The 15,218-nt window shown below is 48.0% G+C and overlaps 1 protein-coding gene across 12 annotated transcripts in view; it reads left to right on the forward strand.

The window, feature by feature from the left end:
• The window catches only part of AGAP1 (ArfGAP with GTPase domain, ankyrin repeat and PH domain 1), a 559,406-nt gene that overhangs the window by 469,730 nt on the left and 74,458 nt on the right, over nt 1–15,218 (forward strand). For 5 of the 12 annotated variants that reach the window (XM_025289491.2, XM_025289492.2, XM_025289490.2 and 2 more), the window contains one exon: nt 9,770–9,844. The exons of 6 other annotated variants lie outside the window; for them this stretch is intronic. In XM_025289491.2, the coding sequence (XP_025145276.1) occupies nt 9,770–9,844 (75 nt within the window). Of the gene's footprint in view, nt 1–4,181; nt 5,091–9,769; nt 9,845–15,218 lie in introns of those variants that run through there. One more of the 12 variants, XM_044945329.1, reaches the window with a different exon arrangement.

The following is a 15,218-nucleotide window of genomic DNA, read 5'->3' on the forward strand; positions in this document are numbered from 1 at the left end:
GATCTTTGTACTTGATTGACTCAGTAAGCACCACAGATCTTATGGCTTCCAGGATTTCTCAAGCCACAAATCAGAGTGCTCTTGAGAATTTCCGGAGAAGTCCTTCTTAAATGCAAAATGTTAAAAAGGTTTTCTAGCAGATATTTTCCCCAGTCTTCTCAGGTTCAGCTGGCCACAGAGGGGAATGTGATGGACTGAATAACCCCAAAGTGTATCATTTAACTCCGCGGTTGTAGGAAGTCAGCTGCAAAGATGGCAGATCAAATGCAACGTCTGCCATTGTTGAGGCTGGTGGTCCAGTGATCACAGCCCCTCAATTACAGCCCTTCCAGGGAGCACGAGCAGCAGTCATTAAATCATTATGTCTTTGATTAGTTGCTCTAACTGGTCATTGCCTTTGAAATATGATAGCACAATTTGAAGTTTTATTAAACTTTTTTCTGGAACTGCTGAAAAAGATGTTGTGTTTAAAAAAAAAATCGAAAAAAGGCTTGCCATGCATTTTATTGGAGGAGATTGAGAAGAAGAAAAAGAGGAAAAAAGAAAAGACGAGTGTTTCCCATTATCGGTCATTTTGGTGGTCTCAGAAAGCCTAAGGTGGTCCCCGCATGCCCACAGCCTGCTTCTCAGAGCAGCTGGCCCCCAGGGAGGGGACACGAGAAGGGGCAGGTCAGGAGACCCGAACCCACTCCCAGGCCCTGCTCCCGCCTGCCTGTGTGAGCACAGCTGAGCACGGCTCGCAAAAGATGAGCGTCACCCTCACCATCCAGCTTGAAAAACCTTATTCAAACCTCACTTTTTTTTAAGTGAGAATTTGGTTTCCTTTTTCTTTCTTTTTTTTCATACTGATGTATTTGCTTGTGTTTGGCTGCGCTGGGTCTTAGTTGCCGCGTGCAGGGTCTTCGTCTCATCACGGGGATCTTCCCTTGCACGGACTCTCTAGTTGAGGCATGCAGGCCAGTAGCTGCTGCGCAGGGACTGGGCTCCCTCACAGCGTGAAAGTGGAAGTCACTCAGACGTGCCCAGCTCTTTGGGACCCCATGGACTATATGGAATTCTCCAGGCCAGAATACAGGGGTGGGTAGCCTTTCCCTTCTCCAGGGGATCTTCCCAACCCAGGGACCGAACCCAGGTCTCCCGCATCGCAGGCGGATTCTTCACCAGCTGATAGGACCTTGGTCTCCCGACGAGGGATGGAACCCAAGTTCCCTGCATCGCATGGTGGATTCTTAAACACGAGACCACCAGGCAGGTCCCTGCTTTTTGTTTCTGTTTTGAAGGTCAGGTGTTCAGTCCTTATACTACAGAACCATCAGAGTGTGGATAACCCTGATCGCTGAAAAACTAGGCTTTAATAAAAAAGGCAGAATGTTCTTTGTGATGCTGAGAACCCAGCACCCGAAAGTGGCTCCTGCTCCCACACCCTCGTTGCATCCCAGACGAGAGTGACGCCCAGAGGCCAAGAAGCCCCAACTTCAACATCCTAACAAGCCACCCCCCAATAGCCTTCCCTTCTCGAAATGAACAGCTGCTCCTTGAAGACATGGAAAGACATTTCCATTACTTAGTGATGTATTTCTCATCTCCATCTGAGAATGTGCCGAACCTAGAGTGGGGATGTTTCTACTTCAACTCACTTTTTTTTAATTTCAGTCCCTATTAAAAGTTACACTCTCGGTGTCAAGCTGAAATACCCAATTAATTGTGGGTGCACTTGAACCCTTGCTCTGCGACTCAGTGTGTTTCTAGGCCGAAAGGGAAACCAACGCTCCACCTAATTGGAATTTCTGGTTTTATGGCGTATCCTGGAGTTTTCGCTTCGTTTTTATTTTCGATGTTTTCCGGGGTTAATGGTGTTTTCCGTGCTCGTCTGCATCAGCCCACTATGTGGAAGCCCTCGGCAGTTTTCAAATCGTAAGAGCTTTAAAGAAGCCGCCAATGTTGAAATTGTATTTGCTGTCAGGAAAGTTGTTATGAGTTATTGGAAATGGAATTAAAACTGTATAATTAAGGATCGATTCCTTATTTCGGAGTTCTGTTTCGTTAGGTATTTCATCTCGTGTTCTATGGGTTCAGATTACAAAAAAGAACGCTCGTCTTCGGGGAAGGATGAAGTTATTTTGCTTTCTCCACATTTGTCCTATTTTGCTTGGCCTCTGGTTTTGTTTAATCCTTTCAAAGACCCTTTTAATGGACGTTTCAACACGACTACTCCTCTGTGTGGTAGCCTCTAGGAAATGACCATTATGTCAGGCCCTTCACAGCTAAAGTAGTGAGTTCACATCGTGGAAGAATCTTCGGGGTTGCATCTTATGGGAGAGAAAAAAAAAAAAAAAGCCCACTGCCCTTTTTTTTTTTTTTCCACAAAAGAACAGAACATTTACCCAGTCTTGTTGAGCACATGAATGTTCAGATGCCGGCACAAAAGAAATCTCCAATCTCTAACCTCACAATGAAATTGCTCCGACAAAAGATCACGGAACACCGGGCGCACTAAAGTGGAAGAGACACAAAACCGCAGCGGCGTCTGACCCCGCCTGCAGAGGTTCCTGGGGGACCGTCTTTATCCAGCATCCTGGTGCTGCGATCCAGCTGCAGTGCTCCGAGGAGCCAAGGCAGTTCCCGGGCACCAGCGGCATTTATACCGGTGGCGTCTCTACAAGTAAATAAATACCCGTCCGAGGAGGACAGGGAGCCGTGCTATCGAACACGGTTATCATTTGGCTTCTCCAAGAGGTATAAGTTTCCGCTCCCCGGTAGGAAGGGAGAGGGTTATTTGTCTCGTGCTGAGACAAGGCAGTCTTCAGAGATGCGTGGCACGCCCTCGTCAACCCAGCCCCTTCCTGCGCCGGGCTAAAGAGATCCTATTAGTTCTCATAATTGATTCGAGGGCTGCAGCCTGCGTTTCCCCAGCTCTGCGCCGTTCACGCCAGGGATGTAACTCATGCACACTTGAGCATCCAACATGGCTGGCAGGGCTCGGACACACCGCTCCTGGCTGCCTCATTTTTTAATCAGCTATCTGAGGAATATTTATCTAATCAACAAAGAGTGCTGTCAGAGGAGACCAGCAGTGACATTAATATAAGTCTGTGGTCTCCTGGTGCAATGACGGAGGAAGAGTTTAGGAGAAAACCCTGCTCGTTTGAGTATGCCAACAGACTACGGAATATGTTTATTCCACTTACAGAGAGCTAGTCAAAGGGTTTCCTATGTTGGAATTTTGCTCTGTGATTTGTTCTCAGGCATTCATATGCTGTAGTTTAAAAAAAAAAAGTTTTTTTGTTTTGTTTTTTTTAGAGAAACAAAATGAATTTTCCTTTAAACGAAAATTTAAGTCCTTATGATCATCACGGGGAACTTAGATGAAAAGCTGTAGTGTCCAAAAGTAAAGAGGTGTGTAATAACTGGGAGTCGTTAACTCTAAGTGATTCCAGCTCCTCTGACTTAGCCGAAAGCCATCATTTGCACGTTTTCCCTTTCTGTCTCCTCTGAAAAGGTGGTGACTGCCTGTTAGTAATTATAAGGAGTTGAGTATGCGGTGCACAAAACACTTCGTGTGTAGAGCTCAGACACCTCAGAGGGATGTTCTGTGCATTAGACTTTATGCCAGCTTTCCTTCTTCAGATGTATGACTGGGGTGGCCAGCCATCAGGACCTGGGTGAGCTGGGTCGTAGCCACCCACCCCTCAGCCTGGCAGCCCGCTCACCCAGTAAATCGGTCAGCCGAGGATGTGGACACCATCAGGTCTGTGCTCTGGAGGGGCAGGGTCACGTGACACCCCCAGTGCGCGTGCTCTGATACTTACCAACCTTTGCACCAAAGTCACCTCTCTCTTCCTCTCCTTGTAATTCAAAGATCGCCTTTTAAAGTCGGTTTTCATAATCCCTTCAGTGTTCATATGCTGAGGGCTGTTTGTCAGTTCTGAGGGGAAGTTACAATACCCTTGTTATCAGAGGGCTTCTGCTAAGTCGTTTCAGTCATGTCCAACTCTTAGCGACCCCATGGACTGCAGCCTACCAGGCTCCGCCATCCATGGGATTTTCCAGGCAAGAGTACTGGAGTGGGGTGCCATTGCCTTCTCCATATCAGAGGGCAGTACGCTTTTTGTTTTCTTACAGTTTGGAACACGAGTCTCTGTACTGTCTTAACCTGCCTTTTCCACGATTTTAATCCTTAGAAAATATCTTCCAACCCGACTCCTGATGAGTTTCAGCTCCCGCTGCTGTTAGTTCTCGACCCTCAGCTGTGTGCCGCGTGTGCCTCCTCCTGTTGTGACCGCCCGCAGCTGTCTAGGATTCCACCCACGTCCACGGTTCACATTTTGTCGCCATTATGGGGCAATGCTACAGTGTCCAGCTAAAGCCTTCCTTTCCCAGGCCCCCTGACGTTTCTGCTGACCCAGACTGGGATTCAGAAAGATGCACTTAATTTGCAGGCTGGGGACTTCCCCTGGCGGTTCAGTGCTTAAGAGTGCTTCCAGTACAAGGCATGGGTTCTGGTAACTAAGATCCCCACATGCCATGTGGCGTGGCCAAGAAAATAAAAGAAAAATTCATTAATTAATTTTTGAAAAGTAATAATTTGCAGGCTGCAGTGGTATGTGGCCCATCTCACTGTCTACATTTGTTGTCGTTGTTCTGTTTTCGACCCCACGGACTGCAGCACACCTGGCCTCCCTGTCCTTCACCGTATCCTCGAGCTTGCTTAAACTCATGTCCGTTGAGTCGGTGATGCCATCCAACCATCTCGTCCTCTGTTGCCGCCTTCTCTCCCTGCCTTCAGTCTTTCCCAGCATCAGGGTCTTTTCTAACGAGGCGGCTGTTTCACATCGAGTGGCCAAAGATAAGACCGTCTGTCTACATTGGGACTGACCATGAGTTTGCACTAGATCTGGAACTTTATGTCATGGGGTTGAGTCTGTGTCCATTAAAATGTGCACGTGTGTTCTCAAACACTGGAGACAGTGGTGTTGAAACGCTGTGCCTTTCCAATAGTTAGATAAGGCATTCTCAGCTCCCAGGTGGTGCTAGTGGTAAAGAACCCGCCTGGCAATGCACGAGATGTAAGAGATGAAGGTTTGGTTCCTAGGTCCAGAAGATCCTCTGGAGGAGGGCCTGGCAACTCACTCCAATATTCTTGCCTGGAGAATCCCATGGACAGAGGAGCCCGGTGGGCTACGGTCCCATCTGGTTGCAAAGAGTTGGGCACGACTGAGGGACTTAGCATGCACACAGAATGTAAGGCATTCTGGAAACTGCTCACAGAAGAGACTGTTGTTTATCCAATTAGCAGAAGAGCAGAATGGAAAATACCGATGGAATGCTCACACCCTGCTGCCTTTTTGTCCCATAACAGGAAATCCTCATATTAAAATAATTGTTTTATGTGAAATGAGTAAAAAAAATCAAAGTAAGTTAACCTTTGTTTAAAAAGATGAAACTATATTCCTGAAACATTTTTAAACACTAAAAAAAAATTTTAAGCTAAATTTTTTTTTTTAAATATTTATTAAAGTATAGTTGTTTTACAGTGTTGTGTTAGTCTCTGCTATACAGCAAAGTGAACCAGCGATGCGTATACATATATCCCCTCTCTTTGGATTTCCCTCCCATTTAGGTCACCACAGAGCACTGAGTAATCAAGATAGTATGGTACTGGCACAAACAGAAATACAGATCAATGGAACAGGAGAGAACACCCAGAGATAAACCAACACACCTATGGTCACCTAATCTATGACAGAGGAGGCAAGAATATACAAAGAACTCTACTAAAAACTAAATATTTAATTAAAATAAAGATTACCCAGGAAATTTAGTCGTTTGAGCCAGCTCCACATGGAGTCCTCAAGAGTCACGGACTAATCCAAAGGCCTGCAGTCAAAGGGTGCTGCCGGCATGACAGCCTTGGTGTGAGCTGGTCCAAGGAGCCAGCATCCAGCCAGCAGCATCAGGTTGCCTCACTCCTGGGTCTGTTGGGTGCAGCGTCCTCCTTTCCTTAGAGGTGAATCCACGCAGCAGCACTGCACATAACCTGAGATTTTATTGATGATAATATGATTGTATTTTCTCATTGAGAAGCTTCTAAACAAGTGGACTTAGAGCAATCAATGCCCCAGGAGACAAATGCACGTCTCAGGACCTCTGTATCAGCCAGAAAATGTCCATTTGTTTAGGAAGAAGAAAAAGGCATGACATTTTACACATTAAAATTGATTATTTCATCAATAGGTTAATAGAAAACCAGGCTTCGAGTTCCCTTCCTGCTTATCCATCCACACAGTAATGGGAGGCTGGGGTTTGAAAAATGCCAGGTGGGAAACAGGCAGGAAAGAGGTTTCTGCACCAGCTCCGCTTCTTGCAGAGAGGGGTGCCCAGCCCCGACTCTGCCTATTTATATGTAAATGCTTTAGAACGAGGTAAGTTTTTCCACTGAGAAGTGCAGTTTCTGTGGCTGTGACTTTCTGGAACTTCTGAAACATAGGCCAAGATGCCAGAGCTTGGGCTGTTGAGATTATCGAGTACATGCTTAATTCTGTGAACATATGACTTGTAGCTGAATGCATGTGAATGAATGCGTGCTCAGTCACGTCTGACTCTTTACGACCCCATGGACTGTAGCCCACCAGGCTCCTCTGCCCATGGGATTTCCCACGCAAGAAAACTGGAGTGGGTTGCCATTTCCCGCTCCAGGGGATCTTCCCAACCCAGGGATGGAACCTGTGTCTCTTGCGTTTTCTGCATTGGCAGGTGATTTTTTTTACCACTGTGCCACTTGGGAAGCCACTTCTACCTGAGGAACCTGGTATTTATCCACTGAACATTTCCCAAGGAAACTCTCAAAAACTATGACTGGTTTCCTTTGTCTCAAATGATCTTTGTAGTAGTGGTTGTACTTGAAGACCCTGTTGCCAGGTATGGTGTTAACTGGGACAATACCTTATAGAGAAGACACCTTGAAAGTGTAGAGATTAGGGAAGCTTCTGCACTGATGGAAAATTAAATTTGGACCTATATACTGTAGAAGGGACTTGTTCAACCTTACTAGGCTAGAGATGACATTTCTTTTTTTGTCTTTTTAAATTTTTTTTTTGTTGAAATGTAGTTGACTTACGATATTGTATAAGGACTCTTGAGAATCCCTTGGACTGCAAGGAAATCAAACCAGTCAATCACAAAGGAAATCAATCTTGAATATTCATTTGAAGGACTGAAGCTGAAGCTCCAGTACTTGGACTACCTGATGTGAAGAGCCAACTTGTTAGAAAAGACCCTGATGCTGGGAAAGACTGAAGGCAGGAGGAGAAGGGGACGATAGAGGATGAGATGGTTGGATAGCATCACGGATTCAACGGACATGAGTTTGGGCAAGCTCCGGGAGATGGTGAAGGACAGGCAAGCCTGATGTGCTGAAGTCCATGGGTCGCAAAGAGTCAGACACGACTGAGCGACTCAACAACAATCTTGTGTTAATAGTTGTACAGCGAAGTGATTCAGCAACATATATGTATATTATTTTTCATATTCTTTTCCATTGTGGTTTACTACAGGACCTTGGGTAGAGTTCCCTGTGCTATACAGAAGGACCTTATTGTTTAAGTCTTCTATATATAACAGTTTGCATCTACTAAACCCTAGACTCCCAAGACATTTCTTATTAATATGAGTTTTCAAGCCACAGAGTCCTTCTTAGTCATTTAGTCACAGCTTCACTTTTTCTTCTTTAGAATCAGGTGACAGCTAACTCACATCTAGTTTTTATTTTCATTAACATAAAATGTGCATCCTGATTGTAGAGTACTGTTTCTCAAATATATCTTATGTTGTCACACCAAGGAAGTCCAGTGTGCACCAAAGTGCTTGGCATTCCCTTCAGCAGTGGAAGTCCTTGTGAAGACCTGGTCCTCTCTCTGTTTGTTCTGTGGCCCCCAGAACTTGACACCCCCACAGCCTGCACTGTACTGTCTAAGCTTGAGTCTTTTGGCCCTAAGCTACCACAGGCCAGGCCAGCCAGCCCATCCTAAGCCAGGAATGTGTTGGGGTGAGCAAGCTGGCCCCTGACCGATGCATGCCTTGCTTTGTGGTCCATCTGTGACCAGTGTGGCAGCCTGGCTTTCTGCAGTGAGCCTCAGACACACCTGTGGAAACACACACACCTGCCTCCCCAGGTCGGCACTTCATACCTGCATTAAACAAGTGCTCCCTGAGAGCTCAGCTGATAAAGAATCCGCCTGCAATGTGGGAGACCTGGGTTCGATCCCTGGGTTGGGAAGGTCCCCTGGAGAAGGGAAAGGCTACCCTCTCTAGTATTCTGGCCTGGAGGATTCCCTGGACTGTATAGTCCCTGGGGTCACAAAGAGTCGCATGTGACAGAGCGGCTCTCGCTCACTTCACTGTCTAACGAAAGCCTCGTGCGAGGCTCGACAAGTTTCTCTTCCCGGCTGTGGAAGTCAAAAGAGATGGGTAGTCCGATCGTGCCCCATCCTCAGGAGCTTGGGTGACTGTGGCCGTCCTGTCTGTACACACCGGGTCTCTGATCTTCAGCCACGTTAGCCTGAAGACTTGTTCCTCAAGAACAACCCTGTCTGTTTGTTCTTCGCGGTATGTCTCCTCTGAAGGGCTGATGGGAGGCAACCTGTTTGCCCCGTGTGTCTAGTTCCTGAGCTGGGGGGTGAGAGGGTGTGGGGCCGATGAGGTGAAGACCTGTGTGTGGAGAGGAGTGTTCGGGGAGGGGGAGAGGGGCTTCGCACCCCAGGTCGTCACCACACGCAGTGTGAGTGGTGGGCGTGCCTTGCCCATGGGGAACTCGTCCTGCGCTTCACTTCCGAACCCAGGGCTGCCCTGGGGGTCTCTTGGTGTTTGTCTTTTTCTCTTGGATGCTTTCTTCAGTGAACAGAGAGCTTAAGGGGGCGTGTGCTCTTTGGGTCCCTCGGTTCAGAGCCCCCAAGCCTCCTCCTGTAGGAAGGGAAATGGAACCACCGTCAGCCGCAGCAGGTTGAGTCGAGTTTAGCTGGTCCAGTTCCTGTCCATATCACAATACGTCTGCGGAGAAAGCACTTCATTTTTTCTTTTTTTTAACGGCTCTGGGAGTTACAGACTTACCGTCTGCAGCGTACGCAGGAGCTATTTGATTTGACGCTCACCTAGTGTTTTGCCAGATCCAAGGGCTTATGTCTACTGGCCTCAGTAGCTCCTGCAAAAGACGCAGTAGTGACGAAGAACCCGTCTGCCAGCCTAGGAGATGCAGAGACTCGGGTTCAGTCCCTGGGTCAGGCAGATCCCCTGGAGAAGGGAATGGCAGCCCACTCCAGTCTTCTTGCCTGGAGCATCCCATGGACAGAGGAGCCTGGTGGGCCACAGTCTATGGGATCACAGAGTCGGCCATGGCTGAAGCCACTTAGCACGCACACGCACCGGCCCCCAGGGACGAGCCCCGCTTTGCTCAGTTGTCAGTAGGCTCTGTAGAACCAACAGGACGAGGCAGGTGCATAACTTCCTTGTCTGGGCTTTTGCTGGATTCTCTGCAAAGCTAAGGATGCTGGCTGGCTTCCCTCTGCCCTGTCCAAGACCCTCTGCGCTTCTGGCCCGGGAGGCCTGGCCGGGAGACGAACCTCCCCTCCCAGCGCCCACCTGCCTCCCGGGGACTGCACGTCGGAGGTGATGTCACGCGCTCCTTGGACATTTCTTTTCTCCCCTTTTCATTTGTTTCTTTTCCTTTTTGTTTTCTCTCTTTCTCCCCTCTCCCCTCTCTGCTCTCGGGATGCAGCCAAACGCAAAGCATGGAAACTAAACCGTGTTGGTAGCCTGCGAAATATTTACAGCAGCAGCACCAACACCGAAGGTAATGCCGCCCCCGCCCCACACCCTCCGCAGCCCCTCGCCCTGTCCTTCCCACCTTCCCGCCTTCCTTCCCTCCCGATGCAGAAATGGAAATGCGATTGGCCCAAAGCCGCATGCACCCCAATTGTGTTTGCAGAGTCATTCCTGTGGTCTTTTCATCTTTTTGTTTGTGTGTTTGATTTTTTTTTTTTACCATTCATGTTCCTTTCAGCTTACTTAAATTTTGACCTTTCCCTTGCCGTCCTAGACTAGTGATGTTTAAATTACTTCAGAAACCTATTTTCTCCTCTTTTTTTTTCTTTTCCTTTCTACGTGTGGGCACTCAGTGTAATATTTCCCAAGTTATTACAGTTTTTAAAAGTGTTAGTATCAGGTGTAATGATCTGTAGCCGAATACAATAGTGTGCCGTGACATTTAAGTAACAGTCTTAATTTGTTTTGTGGAAACATTCTCCGTAATGCTCTCTGCAGCTCTAATCCAGAAGCAGCCAGGCCCGGGTCATTTGCATGGGCTGCTATCGCTTGTAAATTCAGTATATTGTTGTGTTTCTAAAGGTCGTCTGGTGCCAAAGTTCACAAATTGACTTGCGTTGCTTTTTTCACTGAAGACAGCCGTCATTGCCTTTGTATAATAGCAGATTGAATTTCCCCCCCTCCCAGCCTTCATTTGAAACAACACAATTATAAATTGCCCTTTTTTTTATGATTACAAATGTCAGGGGTCAGAATTATTTTGATGCCAGGCAAAATAAAACCACCCGCATCAGCCCCAGCCCTTGTAAGGGAGGCTGGCGTACGTGCGATGCAAAACGGGTCACAATCCAGCGATCTTGGGATAATAGGGGGACTTTTTTTTTTTTCACTTAAGTGCAAGCCAAATGGGTCAAGTAATCGCAAGCTCGTGCCCTAACACTAATTGACTTATTTGGGGATGATTATAACTGTAATATTTTTCTTAATGTCACTGTTTTCTGGGCTGTTGATTTTAGCGATTGCCAAGCAGTGGCATTAAATCTCTTGTAAATTTTAAATTGTACGCTGTTTCTGTAAACAAGTCCCCCTCTTCACATCCCGATCATTAACCTTTACTGATTTATATCACCATCCTTTTTTCCTTTCTTCCACAATTACTCCTGTCTCACCACCAAAAGCCCAGCTCTGCGCCAGAAAAGAAAAAAAAAAAAAAAAGGCGTCTGAAAAACTAAATTACATTTTCATGATGGCTTGTTAAAGAACTGTTGTTTTAATCATAATCTTTTTTTTTCATTCCTCAAGGGGAATCTCTCGTCTGTTAAGGTACCAATGGAGCTTGACCCCCCCTCACCCGCCACCTTGGTATTTTCTTTCAAAGCATTCACTCATGAGAGACAAAAATGAGAGAGAAAAATAATAGAAGCTTAGAAACAGTCACCTGCAGTATCATTTTCTGCTGTCTTTTAAAGGGTATTAAGTGTCCTCATTCTCTATGTTTTAATGTTAGTTTTTCCATTTAGGGTTCATAATCATTTCTCTTCCCTCTGTCCCTATCAGCTGTTTTTCTTGTGTGTGCGCATTTGTCACAACAAATTTGTTTATTGACTTCCAGCCTTTCAGCAATATTTGTGAGGTCTGGTTTTATCCGTGGTTGTATACAAAACTAGCGGGGAGGAGGAGGCACGCAGACAGCCCTCCCACCCCCGAGACTTGCAGATGGGGTCTTCCTGGAGACACTGGCAGGGAGGTATCTCACGACAGGTGTGACAATTTGCAGAAGCGGGAACTTCTCAGCCTTGACCAGCCAGGTAACCTGCAAAGTCCGCCCGGCCCAGCACTCCCGGGTGGGGCGGGACCATGATGCTCTCTGCTCTCTGAAATCTGTAAATAAGGCAACAGTGCAGTGCACTCAGGGTCCCGCCAGTTGCCAGTACTCCAGCTAGTCCTGAAGATGCTGGAGTAAACAGTGTCCAGTTCTCTGTCACACTGTCCTTCATTTCTGTTCAGCATGCGATTACATTTATGAATCTTCAGTTAAGCGACACAGCCATTCCTCATTTACTTTGGGTTTCTTTCAAGACTGTTATCTGTATGTACCAAGTCTCATGTCGTACAGCTTTTAAGACGAGAGTACTGAATTCATGTAACTATGAAAATATCAGAATGCTTTTCTGATTTCTCATCTTTTGCTATATGGTATCACCGCCTATTTTCTATTAACTGACCCTTCATGAAAAGTCATGTTTCAAACATTCTAACTTTTGTGGTAACCTGAGTCCTTGAGTGTTCCCCTAAAGATACCCCGAATGGAATATTTTTTAAACTGGTTCGCTTGAGTAATTTGTTCAGCTGCTGCTGCTAAATCGCTTCAGTCATGTCCGACTCTGTGCGACCCCATAGACAGCAGCCCACCAGTCTCCCCTGTTCCTGGGATTCTCCAGGCAAGAACACTGGAATGGGTTGCCATTTCCTTCTCCAATGCGTGAAAGTGAAAAGTGAAAGTGAAGTCGCTCAGTCACGTCCAACTCTTCGTGACCCCATGGACTGCAGCCTACCAGGCTCCTCCGTCCATGGGACTTTCCAGGCAAGAGTACTGGAGTGGGGTGCCATTGCCTTCTCCAATTTGTTCAGAGGTATCCACAAAATACTGTTGACACCAGAGTTTCCTGTAGAGGGAGTTAGAACTTGAGTTTTGGGGGTAGTGGGCAGGCCCTGTCCAAGGAGCTTGTCCACACCCCTCCATCCAGCCCCAGAGAGAGCAGCTCAGACACGGTGGGGCTCACCCCAGGACAGGCTGGTGACAGACGAGCAAGACCAGGACGTGAACCCAATGGTCTCGCTCCAAAGCCCTTTCTCGCTCACATTCATTCTTCTGGCCCCAGGGCCACGTCTCCTCATTGAACCTTCACTGGCAGGTAGGTACTTCATTGCAGGTGGGAGTTTAAGCAAGTCAAACGGTGTTCTGCAGGGCCGGGAGCTGGCATCTTCCAGACAGGTCATGTGCCCGGATCTCCCAGCTCTGTGACCCTTCTCCTGGGTTCTCGTGGAAAGAGTCAAGGATGAATGTCAGGAGTGGATGAAAATAAATTAAACAGAACTAATTAGGGACACACATGGACAGGATTAGAAAACAAACAAAAATATGTTCTCTTCCACTTTTTTTTCTGTCCACTGGGGCTAATTATCTCTGAAACCAAGCTGGAAACCTCGTTTGTATGTATTATATTGCCCTAATTTTTAAACCTCCGTTTACTTTATAAAAACTCAGTTTTTTCCCAACGTTGGTGAAATTTAAATTCCTTCAACAAGCATGCAACTCTAATTTTTCCATCTTGGAAGCCTGCGTGCGAGGTGGGATAGAAGGTTTGTGATGCGATTCCTCACTTCGTAACTGCCTGTTAGGCCAAGGGGAAAATGTATCTGAAGTCTGGTGCGTGAGGCTGGACTTGGGAATGTTCAACTCCAAGGGAAACATGTTTCTGGAAACAGAGAGACCTGAGCAGAAGCGGACGTTGTGCGGCAGGCTGCACGGCCAGGCAGCCGGCCGCGTGGTCCCAGCAGGAGGATGCAGAATCCGTGTGCGTGTCCTCAGTCCTCACATTCCCTGCATCGCTGGGGTGGGTCAGACCATCACCCACTGCGCGGTGGCCAACCATGGACTCTTCTGGGAGTTTTCAGCTCTCCCTGCTCCTACAGAAGAAGGCACAGGGTGAAGTGTAAATGGGTAAAGAGATGTATCGTGGAACAAGGAGCATCTCCAGGGGTGCCAGGCCCACCCACACCGTATGTATGGGACAGGCCATGTCAGTCAACTACCAGCGGGGTTCAGTACAGCCCGAAGTGCTGGCTCAGCCCTGGTGTAGACTCCATGTCTGTGGATGGAACTTGCCCCAGAGGCAGGCATGTGATGCCTATCTGGGGTCCTTGGCCATAGCGCAAAGGCCAGATGGGGGAACTCGGAGGTGCCAGGCACCATGGTTCCACACAGGCCCCATTGTGGAGAAACATGAGTCTCATTCTGGTGGTCCCTCGGGCCCCAGTCACGCTCACACCCCCTTCCTCCAGTGGACGGCCAAGAGTGTCCCTCTTCTAGGAGCAGACACGAGCAGGCCAGCCCGTGGCCCGCCTAACTCTGCGATGTCCTCTCCACCTTCTGGAGTCCTCAGGCACAGATCTGAGATGCCCCACTCATCCACGTCCAGTTCAGTTACAGGTGATGTTCACGTGCTCCCGCCTGTCGAGGACCCACGGACAGTGCAGGTGCCCAGAGCTGGACCCCAGGCAGATGGAGGGTCAGGCTGACAGTCAGCCCAGGGAGGGTCACAGAGACCCTGAGGCAGGGTGAGAAAGGAGAATTTCCAACCAGGCTCTGCTGGCCTGGAGGTTTAGAGGAGACTGAGGCCACATTGGATTCTGGAGTCTGGAGCCATGATGGGCCCCAGGGCTGAGGACTCAGATTTCCTGGCATCCTGTCCTGTGACCAGCAACCCCTGTCCCCAGTGGCCTTCCCCAAGCCCCGTGTGTGTGCTGACCTGTATGGGGCCACCATCTGAGGCTACCTTCCACGCTACAGCCAGGCTCTTCTTCTCCATAAGTCATTCACATACTTATCGTCAAAGCCTGGTTCCTGATCAGAAGCCACAGAACTATCTTAAGCAACTAGTCCTGGTCTAGTTCTCACATCCCCACATCTTAGCTCAAAGCTGGGGCCATCCCCATGCCCTCTCTGCACCTCGGTTTCCCCATCTGTAAAGTGGGGACAGTCAGCGAGGTCCTGTGTCCAGAGACAGGTAACACACTCACTGCTTCCACTGCTCCTAGTGTCAGAGATGCCACGGATGCTCTCAAAGAAAAGTCAGAAGATTGAGCACCATCTACGTAGCAGGGAACTGAGATTCGGCAGGAAGTGTTGCCCCTGAAAGTGTAAGAGGGGATTTTAAAAGTCAAACTTCCTTTTCCCAGACGCCTTTCACTACCTCTCCTGGTTCCACTGTACCCTCGTCCTCCAAAGACCCATCAGATGTAGAAACTGAGCTCTTGAGTCCAGCATGCCTATGTCTGACCCCAGCTCTGCCATGTCCCTGCTTCGGAATTCCTGGTGTTGCTAGGCCTCTCCTCCCTGCTTAGTTTTCTTTCTCCGAAATGGAGACCATAAAACCTGCACCAAAGGACAGCTGAAGAAGAAATTGAGAGAGGCAGACGAAGCCCTGACTGTGGAACTGGGTACGCTCTGGTTGCTGCGAAACTGTCATAAAGGCTGATATCATAGAAAACCATCTCTGGGAACACACTGCATGAAGCACAGATGTTTTAGACCTGTGCAATGTGTCGGTACAGGGCAGGATCGGCCAAAGCCAGCCATCTTCAACCATGAACGGCCAAGATCTCATACAGATAAATCC

This window comes from Bubalus bubalis, chromosome 6 (assembly GCF_019923935.1).
Source record: "Bubalus bubalis isolate 160015118507 breed Murrah chromosome 6, NDDB_SH_1, whole genome shotgun sequence".
Taxonomy (NCBI): domain Eukaryota; kingdom Metazoa; phylum Chordata; class Mammalia; order Artiodactyla; family Bovidae; genus Bubalus; species Bubalus bubalis.